Source organism: Anticarsia gemmatalis, chromosome 28 (genome assembly GCF_050436995.1).
Source record: "Anticarsia gemmatalis isolate Benzon Research Colony breed Stoneville strain chromosome 28, ilAntGemm2 primary, whole genome shotgun sequence".
In the NCBI taxonomy this organism is placed as follows: domain Eukaryota; kingdom Metazoa; phylum Arthropoda; class Insecta; order Lepidoptera; family Erebidae; genus Anticarsia; species Anticarsia gemmatalis.
This window is the reverse complement of record NC_134772.1, coordinates 609478-628926: the sequence shown is the minus strand read 5'-3', so window position 1 is coordinate 628926 and position 19449 is coordinate 609478. Positions and strand designations below refer to the sequence as shown.

The 19449-nt window shown below is 38.7% G+C and overlaps 1 protein-coding gene across 5 annotated transcripts in view; it reads right to left on the bottom strand.

The window, feature by feature from the left end:
- Positions 1–19449, bottom strand: part of Asator (tau-tubulin kinase asator) — a 103272-nt gene that overhangs the window by 38172 nt on the left and 45651 nt on the right. For all 5 annotated transcript variants that reach the window (XM_076132654.1, XM_076132651.1, XM_076132653.1 and 2 more), the window contains 4 exons: positions 5819–5889; positions 5138–5226; positions 2958–3019; positions 723–861 (listed from right to left, as the gene is read on the bottom strand). In XM_076132654.1, coding sequence (XP_075988769.1) covers positions 723–861; positions 2958–3019; positions 5138–5226; positions 5819–5889 — 361 coding nt within the window. The remainder of the gene's footprint in view (positions 1–722; positions 862–2957; positions 3020–5137; positions 5227–5818; positions 5890–19449) is intronic.

Here is a 19449-nt window from a genome sequence, read left to right as displayed (position 1 = left end):
ATTTCCCTTGGCCCTACCTTACGACACAACTATGACAATTAAAGTGTCTTCAAATATGGTAAAATGTTAGACATTTTCCTAAAATCATGAATATCCTATAGAATTTCATTTTCTAACCCATGACTGTCCCATTGCTGAGCAAGGGTCACCCAAATCGAAGGAGTGATTAGACTTAGTCAACCACGCCAATTGTGGGTTGGTAACTTTACACAATTTTTATACATGCAAGGTTTCATCACGATGTTTTCCTTCACTGTTATAACAAGTGGCAATTATTTATAATACACATCACTTGGAAAAGTCATTGGTGTATTGCCTCGGGTTCGAACTATCGAGCACTTGCATGGGAGCTGCCAACTTATACCACTCGGCTAACACTGCTATACTCAGGCCGTCACAAACATGCTCGCTACGTCACAATCAAAAGAATAATTGGAATGTGACTATGTGTAGTGAGCGAGAGAGAGATATAATGACATGAGAGCCCTACCTCACTAGGACGCCATGGCGGCGTCGCTGGCTTCCAAGCAGTTAATATTGAAATGTATGTCACCTAACTCACGTGGCGACGGTGTGGCGACGTGACATGTCAATAGTAACTGCTTGGATACGTAGCCAGCGACGCCGCCATGGCGTCCTAGTGGGCTCTTAGTTCACACGTATGAAATGGCCCGAGTATAATATGTAAAATGTAAGTGTCAGTTATTTGCGAGTGTGGGTACCTTCCATCGCTCCTTGACGACGTGTCCGGGCTGCAGCAGGTCCTCGGACGCCATGGTGATGTGGTGCGCGCGCCGCGATGTGTCGCAGCGGGACGCCTCGCGGGACGCGCGCCCGCCGAAGTTCGGGAGAGTGCGGGATCTAACAAATTGAAATATTAAACATTATTTTTTATTATATATGTACATAGCTGACCCGTGCAACTTCGCTTGCGTCACATAAGAGAGAATGGGTCAAAATTTTCCCCGTTTTTGTAACATTTTTCGTTGCTACTCCGCTCCTAATAGCAGTAGCGTGATGTTATAAGAATTTTTCAAATCGGCCCAGTAGTTCCTGAGATTAGCGCGTTCAAACAAACAAACAAACAAACTCTTCAGCTTTATAATATTAGTATAGATAATATTACGCTTTTCTCTCATTCGGAAACTCACGAATTTCCCTTGCATGAGGCAACCGTCACATCCATTTATGTTGTCAATTGTGTTTTTTAAGACATTTTTATTTATTTATACATGTACGTAAGCTACAATTTAAGCATATTTTTCACGCGGTCGGAACGTAAGGATAATATTTCCTTTCGATAAATCCGTTTCATTCACGATAAAGAAAGCAGTAGTAATTTAACACTATGATACACAAACCATGACAATATGATTCACAAATACCAGGCTACCATATACTGATGGAAGATAAATGATTGGCATAGAACATCGTACATTAACTCATAATGTTACCTATATTGTATATAAGGCGCGGCCCACCGACATTTATATCGTGAACTTTGTAAGGTTATGCTTAAAGGTTAGCTCTTAGCCACTGTAAATATTAACTTCTAGGTACTGCCCGCGAATTCGCTCGTATAGAAAGATTTCTTGAGGAAAAACGCATCTTGCGTTAGAAACAGGCCTTATTTAGATTACACACTTCATATTAATATCATCAAATTTGATCTGTAGTTTTCGTGTGATAGAGTAACAAACAAACAAAAACAATTCATAAGTTTAGTATGAAAATTTAGAATATCTATCTTCCTATCATGTTTTTTACGGCTAAACTATTGAGCCGATTTTAATTAAATTTAGTGTAAAAATAGTTGAATAATGAATGCAGAATACACATAGCCTATTTGCACTTCAAAAATCAACCCTAATTTACTTTCTCTCTTTCCTATACAAAATACTATTCTTTGACAACACGTAAAATTTTTAACCGACTCCAATAAAAAGCAAAATTCTCCATTTTACTCGGTATCTCTTTCTGTTCCGTGTCATTCTTTAACCTACTTTAAAAAAAGGTAGCATCTCTTCTTCACTCGCATGTCTATAATAATCATTTTACAAAAATTACACGCGACCGGATCTCCACAGGTTAATTAAATACCTTTTAAAACGATATCTAATGAATCAAAGAGAAATCACAAAAAGTATGTATGAATGATTCTTCAGATATATTAAATTAGATCAGACCTTGCGACATGTCGTCGAACCTTTACGCTTTTGAGCGTAAATTTACGCTTATTTGAGCATTCAACGCTGCGCAGTATTACTTGAGATAATACTTTATAGAGATTACTCCGCTGTTGTAGGTCTTAGCGTGATGTTAGGTAGCCTATAGCCTTCGTAATAAATGTGGCTGTTGCATTAGGTCGGGGAAAAAGTCTTTTCGCATTATAGTATGTATGAACTTGTAATAAAATCTTTTCTCTACACAAAAAAGCTCGATATTTGGGTACCTCACGAGCTCACTTAAAGAAACCTAATGAACCGTGTACTCATTTGTGATTCTTGAAGCCAAAGAGATTTTATTACAAGTTCATACATACTATAATGCGAAAAGACTTTTTCCCCGACCCGATATGTAGAAAATATTTTTTTGTAGTTTCAAAGATTAGCGCATTTAGCGCGTCCAAAAACTACCATCAGAGATAATTAAGTTCGAAAACGTTAGCAATCATTAAGTCTAATTAAAGAACTATAGACTTTTAGCTAGCCCAGTTATTAATTAAACTTTGATCTTTGAATCGATACAATTTTTTTTTAGCTGATCTTAATTTCGCGTGCTTTCCGAAGTCCGGCAACAAAACCTAACGAAAATCAAGCAATTAAAAACGACAGTTAACAACGGCTTATCATACTGACAACACTATTATACTCTTATCAATATAATCAACTATCACTACATTATCATATAATATATTATCTATAATGGCAATTAATGAGTAATTAAATATAACTTACCTCAATAAAGGATTAGGTTGTACGCGCAGTGCGCTGGCCGCTTCCTGGCGACGCTCTTCCCTCTACAAACAAGCAAACATACAAACAAATTAACATAGATTTCAAAATCACAATCAAAATCAAGTCGTTTATTCATATAGGTCAAATGCTGGCACTTATGATAGCCAATGATACAGAGAGTGAATTTACCGCCAGTTCGGAAGGTAGGGCCAATGAGAAGAGCTGGCAAGAAAAGTTTTCAATAAGTCATATACTCTTTTCTTTACATACAAGACTGTCTCATTGCTGGGCAAAGGGTTCCCGAAATAGGGGTCAGGCCGTGAGTCATACATAATATCATGACTGCAGTCTGAAATCAAAGGTGTATGAAATTCACCCACGTTTCGCCATTAACAATGTTAGTCCCATGTAACAGGGGGCGAGCCTATTGCCATAATATTAGGCACTTTACCAAACTCCGGGCTACTTTTGAGAAATATTTTAATATAGATTTGAAAAATCTTCTAGTACATTTGCCCGGCATGGGAACTCAAGCTCTGAATGGAAGAGAGCGTGGCGACAAATCAATAGTCTTTTAAAATCAACTAGTTTTAATTAAAACTGATTTTTTTTTATTGTCATACTCACATTCACCGAGACACATGGTATCATTTTCAAAACGGTTTGCTCCAAAGAACGCATTTTTACATATTTGCAATTAACAATATTAGGCCTTTTACCACTCCGTTAAAAACTTAATGCAAATAAAGGAATTTTAACAACAAATCCCGTTTAAATAGTTAAAATATATTTAGTAACGCTGTTCACAATATGTACTACCAACATATACATATTCGTATAACTAGAAGGAAATATTGGCATAGACTGAAGTCAGTTGGTATATACGAATCCTTTATTTGGTATAGAAAATTAACAGGTGTATGGTAGATTATAGAATTGTCAAATTGAATGACATTACAATATTTTTGTTTCATGATTCAGGACACGTGTAAAGAAAAGGTCTTGAGTATAGATATATAATAAAATACAGTCAACTTGGGTAACTTTGAATCATTTGGGTAACATTGAACGTGGGAATTTGAACTAGTTTCGATTATTTTTTTATATAAAACCAACACAATTGATAAAAAATCAATTTAGTTTTGCAAACTTTTATCAATTGTGTTGGTTTCATATGTAACCTAATTGATATAATATAATTTATCTGTAGAATGGTAATGAGTGAACTTTCAAGGAAAAAAAAAATAGTACTACTTTTATGATGCAGGAAAAATTATAATATTTCTAGAGTGATGTAGTTGTTTTCTGATTTAAAAATTAATATCTGGACCGCCTCTGTCATCTCAGTGAGTATTCGACTAAGAAGTCTCGGGTTCCATGCCTGTTAAAATATTTTTATCGAAGCTGAATTTCGACTCTATCTTTGCACAGCAAATAATAATAGAATTCACTAGCTGACCCGCGCAACTTCGCTTGCGTCACCGAAGAGAGAATGGGTCATAATTTTCCCCGTTTTTGGAACATTTTTCGTTGCTACTCGGCTTCTAATGGCCGTAGCGTGATGTTATATAGCCTTCCTCGATAAATGGCCTATCTAACACTGAAAGAATTTTTCAAATCGGACCAGTAGTTCCTGAGATTAGCGCGTTCAAACAAACAAACAAACAAACAAACTCTTCAGCTTTATAATATTAGTATAGATAGTAGATACCACATGAAAGTAATTTTGTGAAGCGGGTACATTATGTGTGATGACTTTAACAGGAATATTATACTTATTATTATAGTTTCACAAACCGTAAAAGTAACCCTCGGTATTTAAGTATAAACCAGGGCAGCGACACGGTTCGGCATTAACCGGCCTAGCCGGTCGGTAAAACCGAATGTGTATATGAACCCGATCGGCACAAGCCAAACAAGTAAATCGAGTCGGTTTTGTTGTTTGATAAATATTGCCGAACTGAATATGTGTGGAGCAAGCCTTACTGGAAAAAATCTACCGAGCACAGTTCCTAACTCCACTAAGATTTGCTCTTGTGTCGCGAGGACTTTTACAAACATACAAACAACGGACCCAAAGCACAACCAGACCCGAAACAATTATTTGTGGATCGCACATGGTAGTGACGTGGTGACCTTAACCACTGCGCCACGGAGGCTAGAGTAGATAAAGGCTATACCTGTGGTTCATGTCTCTTTGGCCGCTGTGCTGGCGCGGCAGCCGACCCAGACCCCTGAGACGCTGTGTCCGCTGATGATGATGATGATTCTGCAGACAAACACTTGATTAAGTTAGAAGTCACCTCCCACGTAGATCTTCCCTAAATCTTACCAAGTTGTTCGCATAAAACTAAATAAAAACCCATTAATGTCCCACTTGGCCAGCGTGGTAGACTCAAGGCCTAACCCCTCCCACATTACGGGAGGAGACCCTTGCCCAGCAGTGGGATATTAATGGGTTAAATTTATTTTTATGTCCCACAGCTGAGACTGCTGACACTTTACCGACCGGCAAAAAAAAAAGACGAGAAAAGAAAAGAACATTTTTTTAATGCAAATGCAATCGCGCGAATTAGCCAGTGAAGGAAAACATCGTGACGAAACCTCATAGGCTTGAGAATCAGAGTTAATCCACACTTAATCAACCTAACGGACTGAAGGTTTACTTATGCCCAGTTTCTGCGTAAGTTAAGCGGTAGTTTATCTATTCCACAGCGTTATTTTTATATAAAGTTTAAACGCTAATGAATAGATAAACTACCGCCAAATGTACCTCAGAGACCGGGGGTTAAACTATCTCTCATTCTGCGAGAGGACCCTTTCCCAGCAGTGGGACAGTATATATAAATAGTAATATTTACCTGATCTATTAGACTGAAGCGGTGCCTCTCGTTTGAAGGAGGCCTCCCTCTCGCAATTCGGCTCTTGTTCCCTGCAACAATGTTATAACACATGTGAAAATAGAGCCAAGTTTAGCTGTACCATTATAATAAATAATATCTTGATGGTTCCACTGAAATAGTATGCTGAGGTTTTAGTCCTTGTTTAGTCTCGATAATGTGCGGTAAAAAATATGTCTAAAATAGACCTGGTTTATATGATAATAGCAAAAGAAATAAAGTTAAAAATAAATGAATAAATAATAGATTATGTAAATATGCTTTCCCTTAGTAAGACAAGTAGGAATCCCAAAGTGTTCCTGCTACGTCTAATCCAAAAAGTTTATTTAATTAAGGAGAAAGATATACCTTAGCCCACATGATGGTGCTAAGTAATATAATTACTTTAAATCAATACGGGAGCATGCTTAAAATTATTGATTTGATATTGCTTTACATAAATGTATTATTTATTAAAATTTAGTTGACATCGTGATCTATTTCTTTCTTAAAAGGGTGTATTAATGGATAATCTTTTCTTATGACAGATATTTTAATACTAACGAAAAAGAAGCTAAGCTTGGCTGTACCTCACACAACTTCAGGTCGAATGGTTCATTAGTAATAACACATTACAATCAATTATAACGACCTGAATAGATATTGTACAATTATAATTATTGCAAATTATAATACATTTGCAACATTGTAACTAAAACTCAAGACGCAGTACGATAACACGATATATTTTGGTAAATTGAATCGGTTGTTTTTTCGAAGTCAAAGGTAACGCTAATTTGTTAAACAGATTTAGAAGGAGCTCGTGGCTGAGTAGCCGCTCGGATTACTTTCTCAAGTTATCTACGCTTGCCGAGTTTGGTCTGTAGATTGGTGACCATATTATACATTACGTCTTTCTCTGTTTTTCGGAAGGCACGTTAAAATGGGGACCTCGACTATCATTTTCAAAGATCTTTGACAGTCGTTACCAATAGTAAGAAGCTTGTAAGTCTGACAACCAGTCTTACTTAGTATCGTGTTATAACCCAGGTAACTGTGTTGTGAAGGTCAGATAGACAGTCGCTACATGTAAAATACTAGCATTCAGCTGCATCCGGTGAGACTGGAAGCCGACTCCAACATAGTTGAAAGAAAGGCTAGATCGATGATGAATATAATCCACATTTCCTAAGTACATAAAGTTTATTATGTAAACAAGACATTTCGCACGTAATACTAAGATAGTGATAACCCCAATTACAGTTATTTATATGAATATTGATAAGAGAATAACAACAAATATTGTAATGAACATTCTAAAGTTATTTATGGGTAACAACAACGCCGAATTTGAAACGACTTACGGCCGACATTTTCTTTCCTTCTTTTTTAAAAGACAACTCCCATACTAAAATTTGCTCTTGTGTCGCGGGGACTTTTACAAACAAACAAACAACGGACACAAAGTAAAATCAGACCCGAAACAATTATTTGTGGATCGTACTCTCTTGTAGTAAGTGGCCCTTTTTGGTCTGCTTAGTGCCTTCTACACTCATAACTTTTTACTTTCATAACCTGCGCCGAAACGTTAGGCATTTTAAGGTAAAATGCGTGTTCGCGTTAATTCCCGTATCCTATTATGCCTTCTGCACTGCCACAAATAGTTGTTTCAGGTCTGGTTGTACTTTGTGTCCGTTGTTTGTATGTTTGTAAAAGTCCCCGCGACACAAGAGCAATTCTTAGTGGGGGAGTTGTCTTTGAAAAATATAAATAAGAAGGCGTCACATAAGAGAGAATGCGTCGTGATTTTCCCCGTTTTTGTAACATTTTTTACTGGTACTCTGCTCCTATTGGGCGTAGCGTGATGATATATAGCCTATAGCCTTCCTCAATAAATGGGCTATCTAACACTGAATATTTTTTTCAAATCGAACCAGTATTTCCTGAGATTAGCGCGTTCAAACAAACAAACTCTTCAGCTTTATAATATTAGTATAGATGTATAGTGTATGTTGTTTAGCGACACCTATTCTATGTTCTGTACTCTCCCCTCACAAGCCATTTCGCAGCTGATTCTCCAAAGTAAATATAGGTCACCCGTTCATCTCAAAGACGAGAGCGAGATTAATCTGAAATGTGACGCAGTTTTTGTTGGTACGTTTATAAATAAAAATGTTAAGTATTATTTATATAACGTATATTTTAATGAAGTCTGGATGTATGCAAGTAGACGTGTTGGCGTTTATTTTTGTGGGAATTGCAAATTTCTTTAATTTTTTACATAAATACATAAAATCACGCTTTCTTATCATAGGGGTAGGCAGTGATCAAAGAATCCCACTTGGTACGATCCTTACAAACTTCCCTTGTCTCATTCACATCCATACATCTAACAAAAATATGGGATAAAGGGGCATCAAATATTAAAAAGAAAGGTTATTGCCCATCCATATTAAAATGAAAGCTAGATAAGAATCAAGTTAAAAAAAAGCACGAAAAAACGGAGTTAATATAATAATATAGGGGACTAGAGACCGCCCGCGACTACGTCCGCGTGGAAACCCTTCCCGTGTAAATCCCAATCCCTCGGGAACTCCGGGATAAAAGCCTTTGAGTTATTCTGGGTCTTCATCTACCTATATACCAAATTTCATCGTAATCGATTCAGTAGTATTTGCGTGAAAAGGTAACAAACATCCATACACACTCACATACTTTCGCATTTATAATATTAGTAGGATAGTTTAAAATAGTAAAAATGTTACTCCCTTTTCAAAATGCAGACTACCAACCCCCTAACGGGGTAGCAACCAGGCAATTTGACAATATGATAAGGGTTCCCCACTCTATTCCCCCAATATAATTAAATTAACATAGCAGCGGAACCCATCGATTACACAAATGAAGAAACTTGACACGGAGATTGTAAATTGATTTTGTAAGGGAACCCCGATGTCGTAATACGAGGGTAGGAGAAAACTTACAAAATTATTTTGTTAAAATTATGAAACAGATTTTGAAATTATTTAAAAGATATTTCTGTAGCGCTTTTGTCGCAAGGACTATTAAAGACATACGAACAGACACACATTAGCCAAAAGTATGAAGAACTAGTTATACCTTTGTGCGTGACAAAGTTTCTCAGGGCAGAAAATGTTATGTGTTAATCCAGGATATAAGCTATCAGTATAGGACATTCCGACTATAAGAATATTTTTAAAGCCATTTCGAAATTTCGAGTACCAAAAAACTGCTTTAGACAGACAGACAGACAGAGTTACTTTCGCATTTATAATATTAGTATGGATATATCCAAAAAATCTCATTGGTACCTGAGTGGTCACAAATTCTTCGAAATCCGACATCTCCACTACATAGTATAAAGCTTCGCTTCCCACGTCTGTCTCTATGTTTGTATGTATGTATGCTAGTAGATCTTTAAAACTACGCAAGGGATTTTGATAGTTTTTTTTATAGATTCTAGAAGAAGCTTGTGTCGAACTTATAACAGTTGTTTCGTAAAATAACTGTCTTAACCGGGCAAAGCCGGGTCAGGCCGCTTGTACGAACTAAAATCGATTTTTCCAATCGTCTATAAAGTAGCCTACCAGAGTCTGTCGTGAGGCTAATAAAACAACGACATGTACACCAGTTGTAAAATGTCACAAAAATGTTGGTATTCTGAGGTCACGGCGGCACGTAACTCTGTTAAAATGGAAAACGGTCAAATTCGAGCTGTGCCTAAGAAAAACAAATCTTAAGTTTTATCTTGCTTAGACCTTTATTCAGAAGAAGTAGCTATGTTCTATACTCGAACGATTGATGATGAATGATTTGGCCGATGTCTTTACGAACGGTCTGCCTGACGCCAACACTCCCTGGGTATCTAAAGTAGTAAATGTTGAAAAGGAAATTTGGTCAGTCGTGATGCGAGTTAACGGTAGAATCTGGGACATAGAATCATCTCATACTACAAAATACTCAAAAATAACTACTCCCAAATATCAGGAAGACAATTTAAATAACAACTATTCTCATACGTTTCCGTAAGTACTGTAAATATCGCTAGTAAGCACATTTGGCAAGCACGTCAACAGATTTTGGCACAGGTGTACACAGTTCTGGAGGAAGGACTCATATGTTTGTGTTATAATAAGCTTAATACGTCTGCTTGGGTACTATTTGACACGTTTGTACTATCATAGTAACATAAAGATAATGATTCACTGTCATTAAAAAAAAAAAAAACCTATGTCCCACTGCTGGGCAAGGGTCGCCACCCGTAATCAGGGAAGGGTTAAGCCTTGAGTCCACCACGCTGGCCAATTCCGGGTTGGGGACTTTGCATACCTTCAAGAACTGTTCTCAAGGAATTTCTCAGGTATGCAAGGTTGCATCACGATGTTTTCCTTCACCGTTGGAACAAGTGATAATTATAATTAAACTTACAATATTAAATTTTTTATATGCCAAATATTGACAACTAGCTGACCCGCGCAACTTCGCTTGCGTCACATAAGAGAGAATGGGTCAAAATTTTTCCCGTTTTTGTAACATTTTTCGTTGCTACTCCGCTCCTTTTGGTCGTAGCGTGATGAAATATAGCCTATAGCCTTCTTCGATAAATGGACTATCTAACACTGAAATAATTTTCAGTATCGGACCAGTAGTTCCTAAGATTAGCGCGTTCAAACAAACAAACAAACAAACAAACAAACTCTTCAGCTTTATTTTATTAGTGTAGATTAGTGTAGATAACGATCGTCAATATTACAGGTAATAAATTCATCGTCAGTTCAGAAATTAAAGCCAATAAGAAACGCTGGCAAGAATCTCTAGGCCACTCTTTTTTAATTGCCAAATTGCTTTTTTTAATATTCTAAAATTCATTTCGTATATTTTAAAGAGTATACCAATATCCCAGCAATAATGTCTCTCCTAATCAGTGTTAGATTAAAACCAATCCCTTAAAGTAATATACTGATGAAAAATTCGACGCTAGAAACCCCCCATCAAATCCTAATGACCTTTGAAATATGACCTCATAAACATCATCAAATTATGCGCATGGAGACATTCAGATCTAGGTCGTAAATAGACCATAAAGATATCTAGATTAGTCTAAATGATTGGATCACGTCACGGCCCATCAACTTGCTACCTCCTACGTATTTTTGCGAAGTAATGAAGATTGGTAGAGGTCAAGGTGAATTGGGATGAAGGCAATGGAGGCGGGTATATTTTTAGGTAATTTTTTTGGTATATTTTTCATTAGAAATCCGCTAAGATATACAATACGCTTTTAGAACAGACTAGCTGACCCGCGCAACTTCGCTTGCGTCACATAAAAGAGAATGGGTCAAAATTTTCCCCGTGTTTATAACATTTTTTATTGCTACTCTGCTCCTTTTGGTTGTAGCGTGATGATTTATAGCCTATAACCTTCCTCGATAAATGGACTATCTAACACTGAAAGAATTTTTCAAATCGGACCAGTAATTCCTGAGATTAGCGCGTTCAAACAAACAGACAAACAAACAAAAAAACTCTTCAGCATTATAATATTAGTATAGATGTTAAAAGCACATGATATTAATGACAATATGTGCTTACATTTCAAACTCCATGTTATTACGATGGTCATTACATTTACAGTCGTTCGCAATAGGCTCTATGCGAAGAATGTTAATGAACTAGGTTCGACCTTGGGCTAAGAATCTAGGGGTCGGACTCTGAAGGCTTCCAGTTATTTCCTTGAAAGGTCAAGCGTTATAGCGTGAGATCAAATTGCACGTGGATTGGGAAATAAACCCTTTGAAAAGAGACAGGGTATAATCTATACTTAATATTATAAAGCTGAAGAGTTTGTTTGTTTGTTTGTTTGTTTGAACGCGCTAATCTCAGGAACTACGGGTCCGATTCGAAAACTTCTTTCAGTGTTAGATAGCCCATTTATCGAGGAAGGTTATAGGCTATATAACATCCCGCTACGGTCATGAGGAGCGGAGTAGCAACGAAAAATGTTACAAAAACGGGGAAAATTTTGATCCATTCTCTTATGTGACGCAAGCGAAGTTGCGCGGGTCAGCTAGTAATATTATAATGCGACGGGTCTTAAATGCGATTAAAAATAAAAGGATATGGATACTTTTTTTGTTTTATCAGACCTTTCTATCATATTGCCTAGACCGTGATCTCGGGCTGACTTTATCAGAGAGAGAGAGAGAGAGAGAGAGAGAAAGAGTAGTCAAATGGGTCAGTAAAGAACGAAGGTTTAATCAAAAAAATAGGTTTCTATTCCGAAAAAAAAACTATGTTCTTTTGACTCCTGTACGGGATTAATAAGTCCCCAATTCTAATGAAGCATACATTTTTTCAGTTTCAGCAGTTATTATTTACCTTCCAACCAAAAAAAGTATTGCTATGTGTAAAACACGGCATTATGGGGTCCTAATCTAAGAAAAATCGTGATTTTTGAGCTTTTACTAGATATATTATTTTATTTATTTATTTATTTTATTTTAAACTTCATATACATGTGTATATAGGCGGACTTAATGCCAAAGGCATTATCTACCAGTCTACCTTAGGGTGATGCAGAGATTGAAAGAAGTAGGTGTTTAAAAAAATAAAAATAAAGGACGTTAAGAACCAGGTTTACCAATAAATAAAAATAAGGTCATGTATGTACGTGTACTTAAATATAGATAGGTTTATACATACATAATGATTAACAAATAAGAAATATTAAATACATATATATACCCATATACATAAATAAATAATAAAATAAACTATATACTGAATTATACAATATATATACATTATGAATAATAAATATACATAAATAAAAACTAAGACGAGTGTGACGATTCTGCTACTTGTTTTAACAAGAGATTCCGCACTTTGATCTTAAACGTATGACGGTTAGTGGACATCCTGATTTCAAGAGGGAGCGCATTCCATAATAAAACCGATTGGACAGGAAAGGAAGAGTTGACAAACCCAGAAGTGTGAGATGGACATAGAAGAAGAAGATTGTTTGAGGAACGGAGGTTACGGTTGTGATTGTCGCACAGATATTGAAAGTAGGGAGTTAGGTAGGCTGGGGGAGTAGAAGAAGAGAGAAAAGAGAAGAGAGTCGTGAGTGCACGTAAGTGACGACGCTCACGAATAGGCAGCCACCTAAGTTGGGAGCGATAAGTAGATATATGATCATACTTGCGGAGGTTGAAGATGAATCGAATGCAGTTGTTAAGAAGACGGTCTAGTTTGTTGAGGAGATCTGCATTCAGGTCAAAGTAACACACATCACCATAGTCGATCAGAGGGAAGATTAAGGTCTGCACAAGCATAGCTTTAGTCCTAGAAGGTAAAAAGTTCTTAAGACGATAAAGAGCCCTCAGTATGCCAGTGACCCTTTTACAAACATTAGAAACTTGGGCTCTCCAGCTTAAAGTTGAGTCCAAGTACAGGCCAAGATCTTTTACGGTAGGGGTCAGTTCTATGGTAGAGCCATTAAATACAACTGGTGGTACCTGCTTATGATCTAACCTACTAATGCTACGATTACTTCCTACAACTATAGCCTGGCATTTGGTAGGATTAACAGCCAAGCCGAATTTCATCGACCAACACTTGACATGCTCGAGGTCGTTATTTAACGTGGCGACAACTGAGGCTATAGAATCCACTGTTCCTTGCGAGTAGAGTTGCAAGTCGTCCGCATACAGATGATACGCTCCCTGAAGGTTTTTAGTCACAAGATTAATGAAAATTGAAAACAATAGTGGAGAGAGGAGGCCGCCTTGTGGGACGCCAGTGTCGAGTTCACGCCAGCTCGATGAAGATTCACCGATGTGAACCGACTGTTGGCGTCCTTGAAGATACGAGGAAAACCAATCCAGCGCACCGGAAGATATGTTAAGATGGGAAAGGATGGCGAGAAGGATATCATGACTGACGGTATTAAAGGCGTTCGAGAAATCAACCAAAGCCACCACGGTGACTTTAGTATCCTCCATGCCTGCCCTAATATCGCCAGTCACTTTTAGGAGGGCGGAAGTAGTGCTATGACCTGGTCTGAACCCAGATTGAAGTGGGTCAAGGAGGTTGTTATTAAGCACAAACTGTGTTAGTTGCTTGTGTACACAGGCCTCAAGCACTTTGGAGAGGAAAGGGAGAATCGATATGGGGCGGAAGTGAGCTGGACTTGAGGGATTAGGAATTTTTGGTAACGGTATAATGTAGGCTTTGCGCCACAGAGAAGGAAAAGTACCAGAGGTAAGGGAGAAATTTATGATATGGGAAATGGCGGGGAGCAGATGATCCAAGACAGAGACGACCATATGACGACTAACGCCATCGGCGCCCACTGCATTGGACTTAATTGACAGGATAATCTTTTTAATATCTTCCGGTGTAACTGGAGCAAAATAAAAGGATTCGAAATTGAGTCGAGGTAAATTCATCAGGGCACGAACGGTGTTGCATTTGGTTTGGTGATCCAAAGGTACAGAGGAAGTGAAGTGGGTATTGATGTCATCCAAACCAACCGTGCACTGTGGATCGTTACTACGGTGTTTGCCGATACCTAGAGTCCCAAGGAACTTCCAGATATCAGCAGGGGAAGAAGAAGATAGATTACTAAGAATGTGTCGGCGTTTAGCATTGCGTACCATCTGATTGCATCTGTTCCTTGCAACTTTGAACCGAACCCAATTGTCGTCACAGCGGTCTCTGCGGAACTTTGCGAATGCCCTATCCCTACGCCTCATGGCCATACGAACTCCTTCAGTCATCCAGGGAGCAGGCGGTCGCTTGAGTTTCACTTTTCTGACGGGCGCATGGACGTCAAACAGCCCAATAACAGCTTTGTAAAAAATGCCTAACTTGTCATCGATTGTGTGGGCTGTCGTTAGCTGCTCCCAATCGATTTTCGCAGCGTCCCTACACAATTTAGTTACGTCCATACGCCCAAAGCAGCGTCTGTACAGAACCTTGGGACGGGATTTGGGCGGTTTGAGGATATAGGACAAATGAATTAGGTCGTGATGAGAGAAACCAGGGGCAGGGTATTGACCAAAAAATGAGGCAAGGGTGGGAGCAGACGTAATCATTAGGTCCAACCATGTATCATCGCCTTCGGTGTTGTGATGAGTGGCATTCAGTGGTAGAACATGTAGACTGGCGGACTTAATGATGTCTAGGAGTTTACGGGAACGGAGTGAACCGGGAGAGAGGAGATCGGTGTTGAGATCGCCCATGATGATGTGATGCGAGTAAGCGGACCCTAAAGATTCCAGCACTAGTTCAATGCTGGAGAAGTAGTCGACAGATGGGGGACAGTATACTACGCCAAGAAGGATTTTAGCCCCTTTGACCCAAACCTCCAAGAAAAGAAATTCGGCGGAAGCGGAGTAATTAGGACAGGAGGAAGCTACGATTTGATAAGGGAGGTCACTTCTGAGGTAGATAGCGACGCCACCCCCTCTCCTGTCTATCCGATCATTACGGATGAGAGAAAATCCAGGGAGGGGGTAAGAAGTTGAAGGAAGGTGAGGTTTGAGCCAGGTCTCCGAAATCAGGACGGCATGAACGTCAGCATCACAAAATGCCTCCCGCAGGTCATTGTAATGGCTAGGCACGCTTTGCGCATTTATGTGACATACGTTAAATAGATTTATCCCAGAACGCTCAAAGGTCTGTCGGACGAAGTCGCCTAGCGTGCCTGTCGTAGAGCAAAAGCTATCCGAGGATGTAGTAGAGTCGTTCGCAGAAACATATGAAGCATCATCATCAGACATAGTGTATAAATATTAAATAAATGATAGTATAATATATATATGTAATAAATAATTAAATAATTATAAAGATAAAAGTGATAAAAAAAAAACAAAATACTACGGTGCAAATTGCATCTCTGCACCACCCGCCAGCTAACACAAAAAAGAATGGAAAAAAAAACAGTAAAAATATTAAACAATAAAACACATTCCCGAACGCAACTTAACTAATCAAAGGACTGTCAGTTTGACAACTAACAACCCTTCGACGCAGTCATTAACGTCATGTGTCAAACAAAACAGTTTATGGTGAAGAAATAAAAAGTTATAAAGTAACAATGCGTGTAGATAAAAAAAATATATAAAGTGGGTAAACATATTATCGACGAAAACTACAAGTTACGTAGGATGCAAAACTAAACTGGAGCACGGCACAGTCTAACAATCGAATCAATTAACACGTAAACATTGCGAGTCTTACTTGCGTGTCTTAGATATCGCCGTCAATGATCCCGCACTTCCACTGGCTGCTCCGGTCTGGGAGGAATGAGAGTTACCGGTCACCTTTGGATGCTTGGCCGCCAACGCGTTCAGCTCGTCGGATGTTATGATCTTGTGGCGGCTTCCATCGGCAACTTTCACCACAATGACGCCGTCCTGTGTCCAGCATCCCCTCATACCGAAGTGCTGTCGTGCCTTGGCGAAAACAATTTGGCGGGTCCGCGTCAAGAACTCCTTTACGGCGACAGACGTTCCACGCAGCTTTGCCTTGGCACGCCAAACAGCGTTCCGGGTGTCCGCACTCGTGAAGCGCACCAGAATGGGTCGGTGATGCTTGCCTCCAGGGGCCCCAATCCGGTGACAGACTCTTATGGCGGCAGTTGAGACATCAGGCAACCCCATCTTGCTATTAAGGATCTCCGAAGCCAGAAACTGTTGGTCAACCTTTGCTGACTCCGGGATCCCCAGGAAGAGAAGATCCTTTCTTCGGTGCCTGGTCTCAATAGTGTCCACCATCCGGGCACACTCACTTATTTGTTGCCGCAGCAACCCAAGGACCCCAAACATGAGTTCCCGGAAAGTGCGGAACTCCTCTGCAACCTTAGCCACCGTGTCCTTGGCAGCACCAGTTTGGAGCTGCGCCTCGAGTTCAGCCATCCTCTTGCTGAAAGATTCCTCCAACTTCGCCTGTGTCATCTGTATGTCACTTAATTGAGACATAATGCAGTGTAGAGTGAAGTGACTTGCAAAAAATTGTGCTCAGCTGGCAGGTGGTGTATAACAGTACACTAATACTACATGTACTAGGTATTTACTATTTGTAGTACTTAAGGGCTAAATATATACTATTATTAAATGATTATAATTAATAAAAACGATTAAATAAATTAATTTTCAATAAATAAATGAGGAGTGATTTTTTGTGTGTCTACTTATTTTGACACCTACCGCCCAAAAAAAAACAGACAGATCTACCTGGAGAAGTTATTTTGCTGTAAGTGGGTTATACGACTAACGACCACCCGCGACTTCGTCCGAATGGAATTAAGCTTCTATTAGTCACAGCATGATATTACATAGCCTTCCTCTATAAATGGACTTTCTAACACAAATATTTCTTCTCTGAAATTAAACCAGCAGGTTCTGAGATTAGCGTGTCCAAACAAAATCTTTGGCTTTATATCTATACTAATATTATAAAGCTGAAGAGTTTGTTTGAACGCGTTTATCTCAGGAACTACAGGTCCGATTTGAAAAATTCTTTCAGTGTTAGATAGCCCATTTATCGAGGAAAGTTATAGGCTATATATCATTACGCAACGAATAATAGGAGCAGAGTACTGGAAAAAAATGTTACAAATACGGGGAACATTTTCAACCATTCTCTCTTATGTGACGCAAGCGAAGTTGCGCGGGTCAGCTAGTTATTTGTAAGTATGAAAACTACACAGTCTCTCAATTCTGACTAATTTACGAATAGAGGATAATTTACCAGATGAGTACACTTGTCAATATTCTCTCTGACTAACAAAAGAGTCAGGTTATAGCAAACATTACTATCCCGGGCACACTGCCAAACTGTAGGACAAAAGTATTATAGAGAATTTGTGAGGAAAAACATTCAATAACATTGTATTTTGTAACTATTACAAAACATACTAGCATCTCCAGAAACAACTAGTTTGACCTCAAAAAAAATATTTAATCAGAATCAGTTCTTAGTATATGATTACCCCAAGATCTTTAGTCCCTGGACTCAAATCTTTCCCAATTGCCACGATATCCGATATTTTATGTAAGTGTTATAGAGAGATGAAGAGATCCTCAACTATTGGTGGAGATAGAAAGCTTGGAAGGTTTAATGCTGCTAGGGGGAAGGTGCATTTTTTTGTGCTGTCTTGGTCAGTAGTGAAATCAACCCTCGCAATTCCTACAGCTTGAGCAAGCAATAAAAGCATATTCAGATCGGAGCGGACGTTTTGGGAAGAAAATTCCCTGATCGTTCGTTCCTTCGTCGTATGGTTAGTTAGTGGTCAACCTAGTGTCAGAGCTGTTCAAGCCGCCCGAGAGGCCTTTAACGTCACTTAACGACTGTTATCTTAGTGACAACAGTCCCTCCGAAGTACGGAGACGCCCAGTTTAAATACCACTATGCGGTTACCCATCTATGGAATTACCGCGCCAGGGGTTGCTTAACCCACAGATCGTTTACCGATCGGTGAGCGCAACTGGCCCTGATAGAAACGAAACAGGCTGTAACATGTCTAGAAAAACGGTATAATTTTGCAGAATCCGTATTGGTGTGAACAGTAGGATACCGCGTCCCTTTGCGGCTTTCGCTACCTCATATAGTCATTAAACCCCTGCTAATATTTGGATAGTCTTTTAGCCAATAAACATCTTAAATACAGCCACAACAAAATATCTACTAGAGCATCGAACCAGTGAAGGCAACTAAGTCATACCTTTAACAGTTCAATAAGGTGTAAATCCCTTAGATATGATAAGTTTCAGCCAAGCATATCATGAATCAGAACTAAGGAGCCCTGAGCCGAGATAAACGTATCGATTGACCTTCGGGAGTAAGAGGCTCTGGTATATTCACTAAGGGATAAAATTATAACTGTGTTAGGATATTATGAGTGAAAAAATGAGACGATTTTAATTTAGTAGTTTGAAGAGAAAGATAGATAGGCTGTTTTAAATTGGTCTGGAATTATTATTTAATGTCGTCCTGACCGATTTTTGGAAGAGGTCTACAACCTTAACTTCCTTACTCCGGGCAATCTCTGAGATTTTTTTAACGTAAACGTCAAAATGGAGCAATAGGAAGAAAAATAAATAGGTCGCCCTAGCCGATATTCGGCTACGGCGGCCAGTGTCGCTCATAGTATGTGCACAATACACAGGTACACTCTATTCCACCACTTTTATTGCCCAGTGGATGTCACACGGACGGCAAAGAGGTTAAGCGTAGGATTTGCAACTTCAATTTTCATTCTCCAGGCAATTATAGAAAATATCTGGAGAGCTATCACGTATCTCAGTTGACGACTATTTGAAAGACACTTTGCAGTACATCGTTTCCTCCCTTACATTATAGTGATTAACACGTTATGTCGTACACACGATTAACGTGTTATATTGACGTACACTAGCTGTTAACTAAGGTATGTGATAATCCGCTGGAAAAACTCAAAGATGTTTACACGGGATTCAAAACTAAAACCAAACACCCCTTCATAGAATTTTTAACCTCAAACCAAGTGACATACCGTTCTAATTTGTATGATTAACCTTCAGATCAGTACATGTGCTATACACAAT